General features: G+C 40.3%; 1 protein-coding gene across 1 annotated transcript in view; it reads right to left on the minus strand.

Moving 5' to 3' along the window:
- Window positions 1-21,345, minus strand: part of LOC140862759 (uncharacterized) — a 38,269-nt gene extending 16,924 nt beyond the window's left edge. Inside the window, exon 1 of the mRNA XM_073265797.1 lies at window positions 21,177-21,345. Within this exon, the coding sequence (XP_073121898.1) occupies window positions 21,177-21,345 (169 nt within the window). The remainder of the gene's footprint in view (window positions 1-21,176) is intronic.
- Between the last annotated feature and the right edge of the window lie 819 nt (window positions 21,346-22,164).

The following is a 22,164-nucleotide window of genomic DNA, read 5'->3' on the forward strand; positions in this document are numbered from 1 at the left end:
AAACATGAGTAAACATATGTATATAATGCATGCAATCATGATGACTGGTAACGGGTCATAAGTCATCCTCAGTACAGGTTCCACATGAGTGCTGCAACCTCGCGGATCAACCTCTGGGTACAACCACACTCGTCTAATACACCGGAGTAATCAGACATACATGTCCCCACCATCGAGGTACTCCCAATGACAGACTATATACAAGTATAGAGCTGAACGGCTATATAATCAAGGTATATCAAGATACAGACTCAACGTGTATGTGCACATGACATATGAATATGAAAAGCAGTAAAACATATAATGCCAAGAAAATACAACATATAAACATGTATACTCGCTGCCAATCTCAGTCAAAGTGTACGTACCTCTAGGCTAGTTCAAGTCTTAGTAGGACCTAGGTTCCAAGCCTATATTCAAAAGTTCACCGTATCACTACACAAATTCTATAAGCATTAACTAAGCTAATAAATACTCAAAAAACTTAAATAGATTCCCGGACCATACCTTCGTCCGCAGACAGCCCTTTGGAGTCGCTAGTTTCGGATGACTATAACAACGCCTTTGTTATTTCAGAACCTCTCTATAAACCGATAGAGCCCTCAAGTGTATATCTCACACTATATAAATGAAGAAGGAAACTCGGGAATTTGTAATTCAAAATGAATTCGAATGAGCCCTATTTATAGAACCCAAACTCAACCGCATTTGGAGCCTCCGAACTCAAGTTCGGATCGTCCGATCCAGCTCCTAGCTTGCATTCGAGACACGTCAAGTTCGGATCTTCCGATCGTGAGTTTGGACCGTCCGATTATGGTTCGGACCATCCGATCGCCCCTTAACTCCGAAGTCATCAAGGCACAATCAGAGCTTCCGAATTGCTGAGTTCGGATCGTCCGAAGTCACTTCGGACCGTCCGTTCTGGCCCAAACTTAGGAAGCCCAATTCTTAACTCTGAAGCCCGTTTAAGCCATTGAATTGGTTAATTACTAACCCTTGATCATGTTTAACATATTATTATCTTAAAACAGAATTTGGGTTACTACATTCTCCCCACCTTTAGATATTTCGTCCGCGAAATAAAATCTAAAGATAAATCTAGATAATAATATGAAAAATATCAAACCATGTTTTATTACAACAAACTGTAATTACACTGATACATGGTAATCAAAAGTACAAAGCAAACAACTCAGGATATTCTGCTCGCATACGGCTTTTCGTCTCCCAAGTTGCTTCTTCAATGCCTCGGCGCTGCCACTGTACCATCACAAGTGGTATAATCCTATTCCGAAGAACTTTCTCCTTCCTATCTAGGATACAGAGTGGTCGTTCAACGTACGACAGATCTGGCTCTAGCTGAACATTAGTAGGTTGGATAATATGTGGCTCATCGGCTATATACTGTCGAAGTAACGAAACATGAAAAACATCATGTATACTAGAAAGATATGGCAGTAAATCCAAACGATATGCAACATCTCCGATCTTTTCCAATATCTGAAAAGGACCAATGAAACGGGGTGATGACTTGCCTTTCAAACCGAATCTCATCACCTTCCTGAAAGGTGACACTCGCAGAAAAACATATTCACCAGGCTCGAACTGCAGTGGTCTTCGGTGAATATTAGCATAACTGGCTTGTCTATCTTGTGCAGCTTTAATCCTCCGCTTGATCAAATAGACCTTACCAACAATCTGTTGCACCAAATCGGGAACCTCAACTTTCCGTTCTCCTACCTTATCCCAGAATAACGGAGTACGATATCGGCGACCATACAATGCCTCGAAAGGTGTCATATCAATACTACGATGATAACTGTTATTGTAGGTAAATTCGATCAAAGGTAACTGATCCTGCCAAGACAAACCAAAATCTAGGGGTGCAAACGAACCGAACCTGTTCGTGAGCTTTACGAGTCCGCTCGATAAATATTTGATTTGTATTGGAGCTTATCGAACTCGAGCCGAATTTGAATATGTTTGAACTTTTTTTGAGCCGAGCTCGAGCCAAAATACTCTGTTCGATAGTTTGTGAATAGTTCGCGAGCCTTAATATTTAATTAATATAATATAATTATATAATAAATATATAGAAATTTCGAAATTTTTCAAACATTTCAAGTTTTTCGAATCATAATATCCGAATAGTTCACGAATAGGTTCGAATATTTCGAACCGAACTCGAACTCGAACTTCATTTCAAGACGATCTCGAGCCAAAATATTTGAAATTATCGAACTTCGAATCAAGCTCGAACTCGAATATACTCTTATTGAGCCGAATTCGAGCCTTAAAACTTTACCATTATTCGGCTTGATTCGGTTCGTTTGCACCCCTACCAAAATCCATAACATAGGAACTGAAAGAGTGGGTGCCCAGTGAGCCAACTTGTGGCTATGGGCTTTGATGACTCTTTGTACAAACGATCTTTTGTTTAATATAATTTACACTTTTATTAATGGCAATGACTTTATCTTTCTTCATATTGTTATATTGTGATATACTATTGTTGTTTTGATAAAGACCTTGAATATACTATAGTGTATGTAAGATGTGGTAGAACATGGGGATGTCTATCATGAAATACATCTTATAGTCACTGTATATTCTAAACTGTTCCTAGTCGATTGAGCCGTCCGATAATAAGGATAAGGATCGCTCGAGTTTGAGACTAGCATTTGCGATGCGGAGTACCACGTTTCATTGGTAGGGAACATGGAGATGTTCGAAGCATGCAAATGGATATTCATAGGATGAATAATCGAACTACCCTATCCGGACTTTCCAAGTGGTTATCACTTATCGAGTGGATAAAGTCCGCGGTTTTGGTTGTACACCATTAGTCCTTACTACTTGAAACATCATGGAGACTCTATATGCTAGTACTGTGCTTTGACTCGTTTACCGACTCTATGGGGGTCATCAGGTGTCGGGATTGGGTACAGTTACAACACATATAGGAGTCGATGCATTGTTGTCAAGGATTCACCACATACTTGCGAGTGTGGATATCCTATGCGATCTGAGGAGATATTAGTGTGACGAATCTCTGGCCAGAGTACTTGATGTGATTTAAGAAATGGTTTCTTAGTAGCACATGCGATGTCACTAATTTGATCTTCAAGATGTATTGCATAGTTATCGAATCTTGAGCGACTCTCGATATACCAATGGTTGTTGATTCGATCGGGATATATGGATGAAGGGACCATACTGTACGCTAACCAGAATCTACTGGTTCTTGTAGGCACTATCAGTGATACCTAGGGAATCATGGGGCGATGTTGCTAGGCGCTTTACCATGATTCGTTGGGCAAGTCGGAAATCGTTGTTCCGAGTCACAAGGAGTTGTGAGCCCACGGCTAGCTGTATCCCTGAACCATTGAGGGTCACACAGTGTAATGGAGTTTTAATCCCCGTTGAGATAGTTAAATTTAAAGAGTTAAATTTAATGAATAAAGAAGTTGGACTTCTTAAATAAGAGTAAGGGAGTAGGATTTCCTAAAATGACATAGGGATGTACATTTTTGGAAACCACTGAATTCGGATTCAGGAAAATTTATCTTGACTTTAAAATGTGCAAAAATGGTTTCTGTGCACATTGGTAAAATCGGTTTATCAATCGGAGTCACGATGAATTTTATATTAATTTCTGAACATGCGTGCTTTGCTTGTCGGGCCTCAACTTATGACTAATGGGCCCTAAGGTGTTAGTGGCCTGCATTATAAATAAGTTATTACAGTACAGAAATTAAAAACAACTGGTCATAATTTTGAGAGCAAAATTTCGAAACCCTAGCCTCCTCTCAAGAATATTTTGGCCGACCCCTCCCTCTCTCTGTCAGAGAAATTCCGGTCTGTGATTTTGAATTGCAGTCTGGAATAAGCGAATCAAATTCGTTATTCTCTTCGCAGAAAACTTCTGATAGATTTTCTAGTGCAATCTATCAGAGGGATTAAACCTCCATTCGTGGACCTGATTGAAGGAGTTCATCGGTTCCAGGGAGAGACAACAAGAGCAGAGAAATCTGTTGGAGTCCAATAATCTCGATTCGAGATTGAAGGTAAAATTTAATAATTGTTATTTAAATTTTACACACACTTATAATTTAATCGTTGAACGGTTGATACCCACAATATGGAATTGTTCCATAATAAAATTTTTAAACTTCCGCTGCACCGGGTATCAATCGTGATTGATCTGAATGCCAGTTTTCCAAGAGTGGTATCAGAGCCAGGTTGCTCAGATCAAACGATTAAATTAATCGATTGTACAAAAAATTTTGAGTCTCGGTTTTTGAAACAAAATAAATATTTTTAAATAAAAATTAAAAAAAAAATTTCGGGGCAAAACCCGGGCAGCGATTGGATCGCTGCCCGGTGGGGCAGCAATTGTTGCTGCCCCGGGCGGCGCCGTCGCCCAGGGGCGGCGCTCAGCGCCGCCAGGGCAGCGCTGGGCGCTGCCCAGGGCGGCGCACGGCGCCGCCAGGGCAGCAACTGTTGCTGCCCTAAAGGGGCAGCCGGGCTGTGGCGCGGGCCGGCCCGGGAGTGTCCCGGGCGGCCCGCGGGAAAAATTAAATTTTTATTTAAAATTAATTTTAATGTGTTAAAATTTTATTTTTGGTCCGGTCAAAAAAAATTGTTTTTGATTGGTTCACGAGATTTCGGATCGAATTGTTCGAGTCCGTAAACTTTAAAATTGATTTTTGGATAAATTTGAATTTTTGGAAAATTTTAATATTTTATCCTTAAATTGAATTTTGAAATCAATTATTTTTGGTACAATTGATGATAAGATTTGATCTTATGAATATATTGAGTAAAATATGATTTTATCCATAAAATTGGATTTTGTAGATAAAATATGATTTTATTTGATAAAGAGATAAAATATGATTTTATATGTAAAATGAGATTTTATATATAAAATATTTTATCCTGTTTAAATTTGAATTGCCACTGCATGTTATCCAATAAATTAATTTTGAATTAAATGTTATTGGATAAGGATGATCGATTGCCATGACCAATTTTGTAGGTGTATGTTAGGAATTTACATTTGTTTTTATTATTGTTGGTTTTATTAATGGGCCTGGTTTATGGCCCAGTATGAATGTCATATGTAATAAAAGTGGGCTTGGTTTATGGCCCGTTCCCACCCCTAAAAATGTATCCCCTACTTGTCATTGTTATTTATTGTAAATACATTAGATTTAGTGGGAGATCAAGATTTGAAGATGGTGGGCCCAACAGACAATAAAGACAGAAGAAATGTAAATTGAAAGCACATGTAATAGGACTGCATTGCATACTGCATATTACCTAGGATTGGACTAAGACTCGTGATTGGCAACCACGGGTCAATTAGAAATGGAATCGATCATCCTATATAATATATGATATTATGATTGTATGCATGTTTTAGACATAATTGCGTGAATCCGGCAAGCATGCAATAATTTGAAATTGATGAGACAAATTTTTATAATTAAAAATCCCTCATTTTAAATATGATTTAAAATTGATATCAAGATAAATAAAGGAAATTTAAATTTGTTTAAATATTCCTACCTTCCATCAACGATCAATGTATGAGATGCTACCCGCGGATACGGTCCGGCTCATATTATTGGGGGGGCCCGTTCGTCGGAAAGCTGTACAATGGATCGACAAATGTTGTAAGTTGGGTGGAACTCCCATGGGATCGGCTCATATTATTGGGGGATCCACATGGCGACCGTCCATCACAACTTAATATTGATGGGTCATCTTGACATGTCACTTTAAACGGCGTCATATTATTGGGCCCTTATTGGACATGAGGTAAACACATGGGGGTTGCTTTGGAAGCAATTGGGCTCTACCTTTTGAGAATTATGGTTGGCTGATATTATTCGGGACCATAAGTTTGTCAATTGGACTCCATGTTCTCACTAAGGAAAAAGTTTCCCGTTTTCACTAGAGGGTAGTGAAATCGTTAAAATAGTGGGAGTGAGATTCATAAAATTAAATTTCGCCTATTTTATGTCTTAGTAAATTGCTTAAACAATCATTGATATATGTCTGTTTTTCTTTTCAGTATTTCATACGATGAATTCGCGTAATCCTTTATTCTCGATCCTCGAACAAAACAAGTTAACTGGCGCAAACTATACGGAATGGTTCCGGAAGTTGAAGATTGTCTTGACTTCGGAGAAGATGCTCTACGTGTTAGAGAAATCACCTCCGAAGGAAGCACCAGCTGACGTAAGTCCGGAGGAATTGGCCAAACTTGATGCATGGTGGGACCATGACATCAAGACCAAATGCTATATGCAAGCCTCGATGTCTGATGAACTCCAGAGGCGATTTGAGGACACCGTGAATGCTGCTGACATTCACGCTCAACTCAAGGAACTTTTTGGGGCTCAATCGAGGGCTGAAAGGTTCGCTACTGTTAAGGAGCTAATGACGTGTCGCATGCGTGAAGGGACTTCGGTCCGTGATCATGGGGTACGAGTGATTTGGCTCATACAAAAGTTAGCGACCCTGGATTTGGTGTTGGAGCATGAACTCAACGTGGATTTACTGCTTCTGTCTCTTCCTTCTTCGTTTGACGGATTTGTGGTAAATTTTAATATGAACAAGATAGAGTCCACCCTTGAAGAGATGGTCAATATGCTTGTGACATATGAATCCACACTTAAGAAGGATAAGCCAGCTTTCTTGGTGGGCTCCTCATCTTCTGCTAAGAAGGGGCCAAGTATGAAAGGCAAGAAACGTTCTGCCCCACCCAAGAAAGTCGAGCCCGAGAAGAAGCACAAGACAAAGGCTTCAAACAATGGAAAATCCAAGGATGTTTGCCATTACTGCAAGAAGTCCGGTCATTGGAAGCGCAACTGCAAGGAATATCTAGAGCAGTTGGGAACTGCAAAGGGTATGTTCTATATTGAAATAAACATTTCACTTAATACTACTTCTTGGGTATTGGATACCGGATGTGGATCTCACATTTGCAATGATTTGCAGGTGATGACAAGAAGTCGCAGGCTTAGAATGGGTGAGACCCAGCTGAGGCTCGGGAATGGTTCCAGAGTTGAAGCTACAGCCATTGGAGATGTTTGTTTAATTTTGCAGAATGGTTTTAAGTTATTTTTAAGAGATGTTTTATTTGTTCCGGATTTAATTAAAAACATTATTTCTGTTTCTATGCTAGATAGAGATGGTTATTCTTGCAATTTTGTGAATGGGATTTGCAATATTTACAAGAATGAATGTTTGATTGGAAATGGACAACTTGAAAACGATCTATACAACTTAAAACTAAAAGACGTTCCAATAAATTATATTGATAAACCGGCGACAACAAACAAAAGGAAAATCGATAGTCAAAACCCAGCGAACCTTTGGCATGCTAGGCTAGGTCATATTTCCTCAAGGAGGATGAACAAGCTAGTGGGAGAGGGCATATTTGATATGTCTGATATTAACTCTCTACCTACTTGTGAATCCTGTCTAAAAGGGAAAATGACTAAATCTCCTTTTAAGGGGAAGCCTGAACGTAGTCAAAATCTGTTGGATTTGATCCATACAGATGTTTGTGGACCATTTAGAGTTGGGACTCAATATGGCCACACCTACTTCATTACCTTTACTGACGATTATTCAAGGTATGGGTATTTATATTTAATGAAATATAAGTCTGAAGCATTTGAAAAGTTCAAAGAATTCAAGGCTGAAGTAGAAAACAAGCTAGGTAAAAGTATTAAAGCACTTCGATCGGATCGAGGTGGAGAATACTTAAGTACCGAGTTTTTGGACTATCTAAAAGAGAATGGGATTCTCTCTCAGTGGACTCCTCCTATGACACCACAGTTGAATGGTGTATCGGAGCGTCGTAATCGAACTTTGTTGGACATGGTTCGATCCATGATGAGCTTCACTGAGCTTCCACCTTCGTTTTGGGGCTATGCTCTTGAAACGGCGGTATTGTTGTTGAACAACGTCCACACTAAAGCAGTGAACAAAACACCATACGAGTTATGGAATGGCAAAGCTCCTAAGTATTCGTACTTGAGGATTTGGGGATGTCCTGCTTACGTGAAGCGGACAGTGGGAGATAAGTTGGATAGTCGATCCAGCTTATGTTATTTTGTAGGGTATCCGAAGAATTCAATCGGATATTATTTCTATTATCCTGCTGAAACAAAGGTGTTTGTTTCTAGGAATGCCACCTTCTTGGAGAAGGAGTTCTTATTGGATAAGAAAGGCGAGATGATGGAACTCGAAGAAGTTCGAGAAGAACCCGAAATACAAAATAACGATCCTACGCCTCAGGAACCATTACTGGACACGCCTGAACCTAGAAGATCCGAGAGGACTTCTAGACCTCCTGTTCGATATGGTCTTCTTCTTGAAGGGGATCAAGATGAACCTGACATTGGATGTGATCCAAGAAACTTCAAGGAAGCAATTTCTGATGCGGATTCAAATTTATGGCTTGAAGCTATGCAGTCTGAATTGGATTCAATGCATACAAACCAAGTTTGGTCTTTAGTAGATCCTCCTGATGGAATTGTTCCAATAGGGTGTAAATGGATCTACAAGAGAAAGCTTGGGCCTGATGGTAAGGTATTGACCTACAAGGCGCGATTGGTGGCGAAAGGTTACACTCAAAGACAAGGAGTTGACTATGATGAAACCTTTTCACCAGTTGCAATGTTCAAGTCCATAAGAATCCTTATTGCCATAGCTGCATGGTATGACTATGAAATATGGCAAATGGATGTGAAGACTGCTTTTCTTAATGGAGACATTAAGGAAGAAATCTATATGAAGCAGCCAGAGGGGTTCACATCCATGGGAAGCGAGCATAAGGTATGCAAGCTTCAGAGATCAATTTATGGTCTAAAACAAGCATCAAGAAGTTGGAACCAGAAATTTGATGAAACAATAAAAGATTTTGGTTTCATCAAGAACCCGGAGGAACCGTGCGTGTACAAGAAAGTAGTTAAGGATGCAGTGACATTCTTAGTACTTTATGTTGATGACATCCTACTCATTGGGAATGATGTAGGGATGTTACAGTCAACAAAGATATGGTTATCAGGTAGATTCTCGATGAAGGATTTGGGTGAGGCATCCTACATTCTTGGGATACAGATCTATAGAGATAAATCTAAGAGAATGATAGGACTCACTCAATCAACCTACATCGACACCATATTGAAATGGTTTTCAATGGATGGGTCCAAGAGAGGACATCTACCCATGTGTCATGGAGTTTCTCTATCCAAGTCTATGTGTCCCAAGACTGATGAAGAGATAGAGAATATGACACATGTACCATATGCGTCAGCTATAGGTAGTATCATGTATGGGATGATATCTAGCATTTGCTCTGAGTGTCACGAGCAGATATCAAGCTAATCCCGGTCAAATGCATTGGAAAGCCGTGAAGGACATTCTTAAGTACTTACGAAGGACTAAGAATATGTTCATGGTATTTGGAGGACGAGATCTGAAATTGGAAGGCTATACCGACTCTAGCTTCCAAAGTGACGTGGATGACTCGAAGTCAACCTCTGGATTTGTGTTCATGCTCAATGGCGGTGCTGTCTCTTGGAAGAGTTCCAAGCAGGACACCACAGCGGATTCCACCACTGAGGCTGAATACATTGCAGCATCAGCTGCTGCTAAAGTGGCCGTTTGGATGAGGAAGTTCGTCCAAGAGTTGGGCGTCATTCCTGAATTTGTTGGTCCAGTCCCGGTGTACTGTGACAACACGGGTGCCGTTGCTCAAGCAAAGGAACCAAGGTCTCATCAAAGATCCAAACACGTACTGAGGAAATACCACATCATCCGGGAGATTGTGGAAAGAGGAGACATCACTGTCGAACGAGTGGCCTCTGCAGACAATATCGCTGATCCGCTTACTAAGCCCTTGCCAGGACCATTGTTTGACAAACATCGCGAAGCAATGGGTCTACGTAGTATGACTAGTTGGCTATAGGGCAAGTGGGAGATTGAAAGAGTGGGTGCCCAGTGAGCCAACTTGTGGCTATGGGCTTTGATGACTCTTTGTACAAACGATCTTTTGTTTAATATAATTTACACTTTTATTAATGGCAATGACTTTATCTTTCTTCATATTGTTATATTGTGATATACTATTGTTGTTTTGATAAAGACCTTGAATATACTATAGTGTATGTAAGATGTGGTAGAACATGGGGATGTCTATCATGAAATACATCTTATAGTCAATGTATATTCTAAACTGTTCCTAGTCGATTGAGCCGTCCGATAATAAGGATAAGGATCGCTCGAGTTTGAGACTAGCATTTGCGATGCGGAGTACCACATTTCATTGGTAGGGAACATGGAGATGTTCGAAGCATGCAAATGGATATTCATAGGATGAATAATCGAACTACCCTATCCGAACTTTCCAAGTGGTTATCACTTATCGAGTGGATAAAGTCCGCGGTTTTGGTTGTACACCATTAGTCCTTACTACTTGAAACATCATGGAGACTCTATATGCTAGTACTGTGCTTTGACTCGTTTACCGACTCTATGGGGGTCATCAGGTGTCGGGATTGGGTACAGTTACAACACATATAGGAGTCGATGCATTGTTGTCAAGGATTCACCACATACTTGCGAGTGTGGATATCCTATGCGATCTGAGGAGATATTAGTGTGACGAATCTCTGGCCAGAGTAATTGATGTGATTTAAGAAATGGTTTCTTAGTAGCACATGCGATGTCACTAATTTGATCTTCAAGATGTATTGCATAGTTATCGAATCTTGAGCGACTCTCGATATACCAATGGTTGTTGATTCGATCGGGATATATGGATGAAGGGACCGTACTGTACGCTAACCAGAATCTACTGGTTCTTGTAGGCACTATCAGTGATACCTAGGGAATCATGGGGCGATGTTGCTAGGCGCTTTACCATGATTCGTTGGGCAAGTCGGAAATCGTTGTTCCGAGTCACAAGGAGTTGTGAGCCCACGGCTAGCTGTATCCCTGAACCATTGAGGGTCACACAGTGTAATGGAGTTTTAATCCCCGTTGAGATAGTTAAATTTAAAGAGTTAAATTTAATGAATAAATAAGTTGGACTTCTTAAATAAGAGTAAGGGAGTAGGATTTCCTAAAATGACATAGGGATGTACATTTTTGGAAACCACTGAATTCGGATTCAGGAAAATTTATCTTGACTTTAAAATGTGCAGAAATGGTTTCTGTGCACATTGGTAAAATCGGTTTATCAATCGGAGTCACGATGAATTTTATATTAATTTCTGAACATGCGGGCTTTGCTTGTCGGGCCTCAACTTATGACTAATGGGCCCTAAGGTGTTAGTGGCCTGCATTATAAATAAGTTATTACAGTACAGAAATTAAAAACAACTGGTCATAATTTTGAGAGCAAAATTTCGAAACCCTAGCCTCCTCTCAAGAATATTTCGGCCGACCCCTCCCTCTCTCTGTCAGAGAAATTCCGGTCTGTGATTTTGAATTGCAGTCTGGAATAAGCGAATCAAATTCGTTATTCTCTTCGCAGAAAACTTCTGATAGATTTTCTAGTGCAATCTATCAGAGGGATTAAACCTCCATTCATGGACCTGATTGAAGGAGTTCATCGGTTCCAGGGAGAGACAACAAGAGCAGAGAAATCTGTTGGAGTCCAATAATCTCGATTCGAGATTGAAGGTAAATTTAATAATTGTTATTTAAATTTTACACACACTTATAATTTAATCGTTGAACGGTTGATACCCACAATATGGAATTGTTCCATAATAAAATTTTTAAACTTCCGCTGCACCGGGTATCAATCGTGATTGATCTGAATGCCAGTTTTCCAACAGGAACGTAACATATCCTCCAGTGTACGAATAGTGCGCTCTGACTGGCTATCAGTCTCTGGATGATATTCAGTTCTTAGACTCAGAGTGTTACCCAACGCTTGCTGAAAACTACCCCAAAACGTGAGGTAAACCAAGGATCTCTGTCATTGACTATGCTCACTGGAAGCCCATGTAATCGCACTATCTCCTGGATGTATAAGCGTGTCATGCGATCGTAGGAACACTTTCTATTGTATGGAATGAAGTGTGCTGATTTCGTCAAACGATCAACATAGACCCAGATAACATCACACTGACGTGAATTCATAGGCAAGTGGGTGACAAAATCCATAGTCACATGATCCCACTTCCAATTGGGAATCTCAAGATTCTGCAATAATCTACCTGGTCGTCGATGTTCATCTTTGACCTGTTGACAAACAAGACATCGTGAAACAAATTGATAAACACTTTGCTTCATCCCTTTTTACCAGAATCTAGTTCGCAAGTCCTTATACATTTTCTTGCTTTCAGAATGAACTGATAATCGACTCTTGTGAGCTTGAGATAGAATATCATTCATGAGCTCTGCATCATCAGGTACAACCACTCGATTCGATAAGCATAATAAACCATATGTCTGATAATGGAATCCATATGTATTAACCCCATTGGCTATACATTTCAAACACTGAGTCTTAACATCAGATGTATGAGCTTCTCTGATCCGAGAGTACAATGTTGGCTCAGATAAAATAGTATACAAACGAATTTCATTTCTCCCTTTCTTGTACTTGAGTGTAAAACTCATTTAACAACACTCCTGAATCATATGAGATAATTCACTAGTCTGAAGTGCAGAAAGTCTTACCTGCCGACTTAGAGCATCAGCAGTAAGATTGACAGAACCTGGATGATACTTAATCTCACAGTCATAGTCTTTCAATAAGTTCATCCAGCGTCTCTGTCGCATATTCAACTTTGCCTGAGTGAATAAATACTTCAGAATCTTATGATCCGTAAATATCTCAAACTTTTCTCCATATAAATAATGTCTCCAAATCTTGAGCGCAAATACAATGGCGGCTAACTCGAGATCATGCACTGGATAATTCGTCTCATGCATCTTCAACTGTCGAGAAGCATAGACTATAACATGTCCACGCTGTGTCAAAAAACATCCCAATCCCTGACCAGAAGCATTAGTGTAGACAATATAACCTCCCAATCTAGAAGTTAGAGCTAGCACAGGTGCAGTAGTAAGATGTCTATGCAGCTCATGAAATGATTCCTCACAATTCGAGGACCATGTGAAGGCAACATCCTTCCGTGTCAGCTGTGTCAAAGGCCAAGACAACTGTGCAAAATTCTCGATGAACCGACGGTAATAACCCGCTAAACCCAAAAAACTTCGGATCTCAGCAACCGTCATCAGACAAGACCAGTTCAGCACTGACTCAATCTTACTTGGATCCACAGATATTCCTTCACTAGATATCACATGACCGAGAAACTGTAACGCCCCGATTTTATCTTAATCGACTTTATTTGAGATAATCGGAGATTCCAGAGTTCAAGGGCCGACTTGATTTTGATCAGGGTCCTTTTTGCAAATTTCGGATTTTTCAGGGACTAAAACACAAATATGGACTTAATTAGATATTTATACCTTGTTTTGACTTCTCCTTCACTCCACCCTCTTCTCTCCCAACCGATTCCTCCATTGAAGGTGTGAGATAAGCTTTTCAAGCTTTTGGATTTCACCCCGAGCACGATCCGTCCGTTAGAAATTATTTCTGAAGGCAGATTAGCGATCACGGCTGAGAGAGCTTCGTTATACCGTAAGTATTTCTCCGATCGGATATGTTTTGTTTTTCGGAGGTGGTTAGAATCGAGTTAGATTCTAGTATGTTGTTCCTGGCGGAGTTCTGATCGTTTATTATCTGTCAGTTTTGAATTAGAGCGATGTTCGGATTTGTTATGAATTTTTGAAGGGATTTTCGAAAAAGTGAGTTTTGTGATTTGTTGGAATTGGATTGTTTTGGTTGAATGTTGATTGATATGAGTTGCTTAGAGTGATATTATGCTGTTTGCATTTTCGGTTAGTTGAATTTATAGCCGTTATGCCACCGGTTTGAGATTTTGGAAATTGGAGATTCGTTTGAGTTTTTTTGGGAGTTGCTCGTTTTGAATGGATTGATATTGGATTGATTTTATCTCCGCAGATTAGTTGAAGATCGTGGAGTTCCGAATTGGCAGCTTTCGAATCGTTGAAGAGTTGATCGAGGTTTGGTATCGAGTTGATCCATCCTCGAAAGTTGAATTGAATTATCTTTATCGTTGAACTTGATTTGGAATGGAATTTTGATTTGGAATTATTGTATCAATGTTGTTTCCAGGTTTGGAGCATCGACGTTGTTGAAAAGAGGTATAAGATGACTTGGAATGGAATGGAACGAATGACTCGAATCCGACTTGATTCGAGTGTTCCGGAAAAATCACATACTTGCATGTTAATTAATTATTTGAGTTATGTTGCATTGCATTCATATTGAGCATATGAACCCTGATTTGAATAGCGGGCAGGACGGCCCTTTTGATGATAGACGTTTTGGGAATTATATTGTGAGTGGCCTGGGTGTAGCTGTTTCACCTAGTGCTAGCATACTCCTTATAGTTGCACCAAAGTCTAGAGGATGAAGATACGTAGCACCACCTCGATCGGGAGAGTCGGTGAGTTGTTTACGTGATCTCGTCCTCGGGATCCCAAAAGCAAAAGCTGAAATGTTTTGATTATCCGACTTGATAATCTCAGATTTAAAGACATGCATTGCATTTATGCATATGAATTGAGTTTTAGACATGCTTGTGGAATTTCATGGTTGTTTTATGAATATCTAGAAGATGATGCATTTCGTTTGAGATGTTTTTATGATATTGCATGTTTGTCTCTTTTACTGGGAATATTATTCTCACCGGATTATCCGGCTGTTGTCTTGTCTTTGTATGTGTGCTTGGCAACAGGTGGGGCAGGACCGAGTCAGAGATCGCATGGCTAGGTGGATGAGTTGATAGAGTGAGGCCTTGTTGTTGTAGTAGTCGAATTTGAAATCAAACTTAGATTGTATTCGAACTCGATTTGTATTTTGGATTTTGGAACTTAGAATTGATGCATGTTCTACTCTTTCTTGTAATTGAATACTTCGTTGTTGGAAAGTGTTAGTTGGATCATGTCGAAGCCTTTCCGGGTGTTGGATTGCACTTTTGGAGCCTTATTTTGAGCTAAAACAGCAGGCCATGCGCGCCCGCGCTTGGTGAGGAGCGCCCGCGTGTTCTGCTCCCTTTCTCGGAGGCCCGGGCAGGTCTGTATGCGCGCCCGCGCGTCACCCTGTGTAAAAAAAAAAAAAAAAAATTGCTTTATCTCTTGGATCTTTGGATGTCTATTGATAGGATTAATTCTTGATTAGATGATTAGAATCGGGGTCTCACATTAAGTGGTATCAGAGCAATAAGATTCTTGGACTGAATTTAGAAGTGAGCGGGGTAGATCGAGTCTGCATGAATTGATTCTCGCATGTGGTTGAGTTATTTAAATTGATTTATTTAAATACCATGCGAGCATGCTTTGTTGTTGAGAATTACTTGATTTACATGATTTTGTGATTTGAAATATGAAGCATGAATTATTTGAGATATGAACTGTATTTCACCTGTATCCGGAATTCTGAGAGGTTGCAAGGGCACCGAATTGCGCGATTGAGATATCTTGTGTCCCAACCTTTGATAATCAGATGGGTCCTCGACGAGTTATTAACAGGAACCCACCACCAGTTATTCCTGCTACTGAGCAAGCTAGTACTGAAACTGTTGAGATGGATGCTACAGCGACACCTATGGAAACCCTGCTGAAGAGGTTTCAGTCTTTTAATCCGCCATTGTTGATGGGCACTGAAAATCCAGTTGACTGTGAGAGTTGGTTGGATGATATCGATCAGTTGTTCGATTCCATCGATTACACAGATGAACGTCGAATCAGGTTAGTCATTCATCAGCTTCGTGGGGTTGCTAAGAGTTGGTGGATCATGACGAAGAAAGCAATGGAGAATAGAGGTACGGAAGTTACTTGGACTCTTTTCAAATCGGAATTTTATAAGCGGTTTTTCCCTATCTCGTATCGCAAAGATAAGGGAGCAGAGTTTGCCAACCTGAAGCAAGGGAATCTGAACATTGAAGAGTACGTGGCTAAGTTCGATAGTCTGTTGCGTTTTGCACCGCTAATTGCCGGAGATGAAGAAGCTAAGGCAGATCAGTTCATCAATGGTTTGAACCCTGACGTCTTCGCGTTGGTAAATACCAACAGGCCTAACAACTTTGCGGATGCCATGAATCATGCAAAGGGAGCAGAAGCAGGTTTGTGGAGACAGAGAGGAAATTAGTTTGTGCCTCAGCAGCAGCAAGGACAGTTTCAGGCACAATCTTCTCAATACCAAAACCAACCGTTCCATTACCAAAATCAATCCTTTCAGTTTCAGAACCAACCACCGAGTTCTGAGGGTGGTAGCAGTGGAGGTAACAGGAAGGATTACTATCTCCCGAAGGGGAAGCAGTTTAAGAAGCACGGAACCAGTTCTTCGAGCTCGAGTGGTTCGAGGCAGTATGGATCGGGACAGAGTTCGGGACAGTCAGGCATGTCTTGTGCCAACTGCGGAGGTCATCACTCCAGTGATCAGTGTAGAGGTATTTTTGGAAGCTGTCATATTTGTAACCAGGCGGGGCATTTTGCGAGAACGTGTCCTCAGCGTGTTCCTCAGCAAGCTCAGAGTGAAATTTTCCCGAGACAGACAGCTCAGCCTCAGCAGCAAGCACCTACTATCCACTCTTTCCAACCTCAGCAACAGAATGTTCAGGAAGGTAATCAGTATGCAAGCCAGCCTCCCAGACAGCAGGCACGAGTTTTTGCTCTGTCTGAGGATCCGCAGACTCAGGCTGCACCCGATAATGACAGATCAGGTAACGTTCGATATTGAGTTTCCTATTCTTATTGGACTGTTAGATACTGGCGAATCTCTTGCCTTCTTATTGAAGAATCTGTTTATGTTTAACGTGCCTCTATTAAATTGTTGAATTGTCGAATTGATGAATACTCCAGTAGTGTTGTTAACTTCTGTTAACCGGATCTTTTAGAAGAATTAGTTGAGACTAGGAATTTTTATCGCTGATTTCTTATCTTTTTGGAATGAGAATTGTACTGATCTTTCGGAGCTTTTGAGACTCGTATAGCAGATGTTTGTGCCGAGCAGTTGTATGTTTTTCTTCGATGTCTGAATTCTTTCGGATCGAATGGTCTTCTTCGATTGTATGATTTGATGATGGAATTTATGTCGATCAGCGATCTTTTCTTATCGAGATTTTGGAGATGTATTCTTATTAAGTGGAATTGCGCTATAGTCTAGACATCGAGACAGTTGAAGATGCTTGAGACTCAATGTCTAAATCTGGACTTTGAGCTCGTAGCGATCTTATTGATTTGAAGACCTGTTCTTCTATTTGTCTTATGCGGAAATTCACGTGATCTGTTCTAATCTTAAGAGTTGGAGTAATTATTTTAGCAGACGAAACTGATTTGAAAGCAGAGAAGAGGATTAGATTGTATGAGATTTCTTACTGCGAATTTTATCTGAGGAATTGTATGCAGCAACCGATGTTTTGAGCTGTTCTTATTTTATCTACTATCTGATTTGATTGACCGATTGTTGGAATCTGCTACCGTTTTCCGTACAGAATGACTTTCAGTCAAGATTAGAGGATTGATATCTTGTCAGAGGTCGTCAGATGTCTTGTTTTTGTTGAAGTCTGTCAGTTTAGACAGAGATCCTTGATGCGCTCATTCTTTCGGCAAGGACTTCGATGAGATTTTGTTGCCTGATTTCAACTTTTTCAGTTCGATATCCTCAGAACGACGGACAGCCAGATTAGACGAGTCGAACTTTGGATATTATGCCTTGAGTTGAAACCAGAGATGATTCGATTGTAACTGAGCTTAGGAGGATTTTCTGTAGAGAAGGAGTCGACTTTTGATTGACAAACTTGAAGGAGTAGTTTGGAGAACAGAGTTCGTGTTGGAACCGTGTCGATTTCGAGGACGAAATCTTTTCTTAGAGGGGGAGAATTGTAACGCCCCGATTTTATCTTAATCGACTTTATTTGAGATAATCGGAGATTCCAGAGTTCAAGGGCCGACTTGATTTTGATCAGGGTCCTTTTTGCAAATTTCGGATTTTTCAGGGACTAAAACGCAAATATGGACTTAATTAGATATTTATACCTTGTTTTGACTTCTCCTTCACTCCACCCTCTTCTCTCCCAACCGATTCCTCCATTGAAGGCGTGAGATAAGCTTTTCAAGCTTTTGGATTTCACCCCGAGCACGATCCGTCCGTTAGAAATTATTTCTGAAGGCAGATTAGCGATCACGGCTGAGAGAGCTTCGTTATACCGTAAGTATTTCTCCGATCGGATATGTTTTGTTTTTCGGAGGTGGTTAGAATCGAGTTAGATTCTAGTATGTTGTTCCTGGCGGAGTTCTGATCGTTTATTATCTGTCAGTTTTGAATTAGAGCGATGTTCGGATTTGTTATGAATTTTTGAAGGGATTTTCGAAAAAGTGAGTTTTGTGATTTGTTGGAATTGGATTGTTTTGGTTGAATGTTGATTGATATGAGTTTCTTAGAGTGATATTATGCTGTTTGCATTTTCGGTTAGTTGAATTTATAGCCGTTATGCCACCGATTTGAGATTTTGGAAATTGGAGATTCGTTTGAGTTTTTTTGGGAGTTGCTCGTTTTGAATGGATTGATATTGGATTGATTTTATCTCCGCAGATTAGTTGAAGATCGTGGAGTTCCGAATTGGCAGCTTTCGAATCGTTGAAGAGTTGATCGAGGTTTGGTATCGAGTTGATCCATCCTCGAAAGTTGAATTGAATTATCTTTATCGTTGAACTTGATTTGGAATGGAATTTTGATTTGGAATTATTGTATCGATGTTGTTTCCAGGTTTGGAGCATCGACGTTGTTGAAAAGAGGTATAAGATGACTTGGAATGGAATGGAACGAATGACTCGAATCCGACTTGATTCGAGTGTTCCGGAAAAATCACATACTTGCATGTTAATTGATTATTTGAGTTATGTTGCATTGCATTCATATTGAGCATATGAACCCTGATTTGAATAGCGGGCAGGACGGCCCTTTTGATGATAGACGTTTTGGGAATTATATTGTGAGTGGCCTGGGTGTAGCTGTTTCACCTAGTGCTAGCATACTCCTTATAGTTGCACCAAAGTCTAGAGGATGAAGATACGTAGCACCACCTCGATCGGGAGAGTCGGTGAGTTGTTTACGTGATCTCGTCCTCGGGATCCCAAAAGCAAAAGCTGAAATGTTTTGATTATCCGACTTGATAATCTCAGATTTAAAGACATGCATTGCATTTATGCATATGAATTGAGTTTTAGACATGCTTGTGGAATTTCATGGTTGTTTTATGAATATCTAGAAGATGATGCATTTCGTTTGAGATGTTTTTATGATATTGCATGTTTGTCTCTTTTACTGGGAATATTATTCTCACCGGATTATCCGGCTGTTGTCTTGTCTTTGTATGTGTGCTTGGCAACAGGTGGGGCAGGACCGAGTCAGAGATCGCATGGCTAGGTGGATGAGTTGATAGAGTGAGGCCTTGTTGTTGTAGAAGTCGAATTTGAAATCAAACTTAGATTGTATTCGAACTCGATTTGTATTTTGGATTTTGGAACTTAGAATTGATGCATGTTCTACTCTTTCTTGTAATTGAATACTTCGTTGTTGGAAAGTGTTAGTTGGATCATGTCGAAGCCTTTCCGGGTGTTGGATTGCACTTTTGGAGCCTTATTTTGAGCTAAAACAGCAGGCCATGCGCGCCCGCGCTTGGTGAGGAGCGCCCGCGCGTTCTGCTCCCTTTCTCGGAGGCCCGGGCAGGTCTGTATGCGCGCCCGCGCGTCACCCTGTGTAAAAAAAAAAAAAAAAAAAATTGCTTTATCTCTTGGATCTTTGGATGTCTATTGATAGGATTAATTCTTGATTAGATGATTAGAATCGGGGTCTCACAGAAACACTACCCAATCAAGCCAAAACTCGCACTTGCTCAATTTCGCATACAGCTGCTTCTCCCGTAACGTGTTTAAAACAATTCTCAGATGTTGTGCATGCTCATTCCTTTCGTGGGAATAGACAAGAATATCATCAATGAAGACAATGACAAATCTATCCAGATATTCTCGAAATACTTGATTCATCAGATTCATAAAGACTTCCGGTGCATTCGTCAAACCAAATGGCATAACCAGAGATTCATAATGACCGTATCTGGTTCTGAAAGCAGTAGTAGCTATATTTGAGTCTCGTACCCGCATCTGGTGGTACCCCGATCTCAAATCTATCTTCGAATAAATATAAGTACCCTGTAATTGATCGAACATATCATCAATTCATGGCAAAGGATACTTATTCTTAATGGTGACACGATTCAACTGCATGTAATCAATACACAATCGCATTAATTCATCCTTCTTCTTGACAAATAAAACAGGTGCTCCCCATGGAGATACACTCGGACGTATATATCCCTTATCAAGCAAGCCCTGCAACTGTTGTTTCAATTCCCTCATCTCTGACGGCGCCAGATGATAAGGTTCTCGGGATATAGGCGATGTTCCTGGTACTAGATCAATACCAAATTCAATATCTCGAACTGGAGGAAAACCAGGAATCTCATCAGGAAATACATCAGGAAATTCGCTGACCACAGGTAACTGATCAATACCCAAACTACTCGTGGACATATCAACTGCATAGATGAGGAAGCCCTCCCCACCTGACTCTAAGACATGACATGCCTTCAGAGCCGACACAAGTGGCATCGGAGGTCGTGCTCCCTCACCATAGAAGTACCAGCTGTCAGCCTGGTGAAACTGTACCAGACGCTAATAACAATCCACAGTAGCGTGATACAAAGTCAGCAAATCTATTCCCAAAATACAATCAAAATCTGCCATCGCTAGAATCATCAGATTAACAGACAACACATGTCCCTCAAACTCTAGAAGACAACCCATCACTAGATGCTTAGTTACTACCTCCTGCTCCAGCGGAGTAGATACAACTAAATCCAGGTCTAATGATGCATAAGGTAATCTATTTCTCTTAACAAAATAGCTAGAAATAAATGAATGTGATGCTCCGGTATCAATTAAAACAAGTGCAGGAATACCACATAACAAAAAGGTACCTTCCAACATGCAATCGCTTCCCTCTGTAGCCTGCTCCTGAGAAAGAGAAAATACCTGCCCCTGTGTTTGTGGGCGAAGACTAGAAGAACTAGGTGGTGCTGGCTGCTGACGTGGATGAGTAGAAGCCTGAGATCCAGCCTGTGATAACGATCCACTAGCAGCTCCCATACGAGTAGGACAATCTCTCCGCAGATGCCCTTGATTGCCACAGATAAAATAAGGACCAGATGCTCTCCGACATGAGGCTGTAGGATGCTTCCCACCACAGTGAGTACAACGATCAGCTGGAGGAAAATATAATTTCTGAAACTGCTGACGGAAATCCTCCCAAGTCACCCGTCCTCTCTCAGTACGCGCCTGAGCAGCCTTTGTGTAACGCCCCAAATTTATCTTAATTGAGTTTATTTGAGATAATCGGAGATTATAGAATTCAAGAGCCGATTTGATTTTGATCAGAGTCTATTTTGAAATTTTTGGAAATTTCAGGGACTAAAATGAAAATATCGGCTTTATTAGATATTTATAAGACTTTGACTTCACTTCATCTCCTCCAACACGCCTTCTCCTCCATTTTTGTTCCTCCAAGCGTGAACTTCAAGCTCCTGATCTCTCGGTTTGCTTGATCCGTCCGATAGAAATTAATTTTGAAGGAAGATTCGTGATCCCAACAGGGAGAGCTTCGTTCTATCGTAAGTATTTCTCCGATCAGTTATACATCAATTTTCTAATGTTTTTAGAATCAAATGAGTTTTGTTTATGATGTTCTTGAACTAGTTCTTATCGTTTATTCTCAGTCGGTTTTGAAAAAGAGCGTCGTTCGGAATTGTTATGATTTTTGGAAGCCTATTTCAAAAAGTGGAGTTTTGTGATGTGTTGGATTTGAATCAATATTCTTGTTTTGGTATTGGTTTGAGTTTATTGCGATATTATACTGTTGTCTGTGTTTCCGGTTTGATCAGAATATAGCCGTTATGCCATCGGGTTGAG

This window comes from Henckelia pumila, chromosome 1 (assembly GCF_033568475.1).
Source record: "Henckelia pumila isolate YLH828 chromosome 1, ASM3356847v2, whole genome shotgun sequence".
In the NCBI taxonomy this organism is placed as follows: domain Eukaryota; kingdom Viridiplantae; phylum Streptophyta; class Magnoliopsida; order Lamiales; family Gesneriaceae; genus Henckelia; species Henckelia pumila.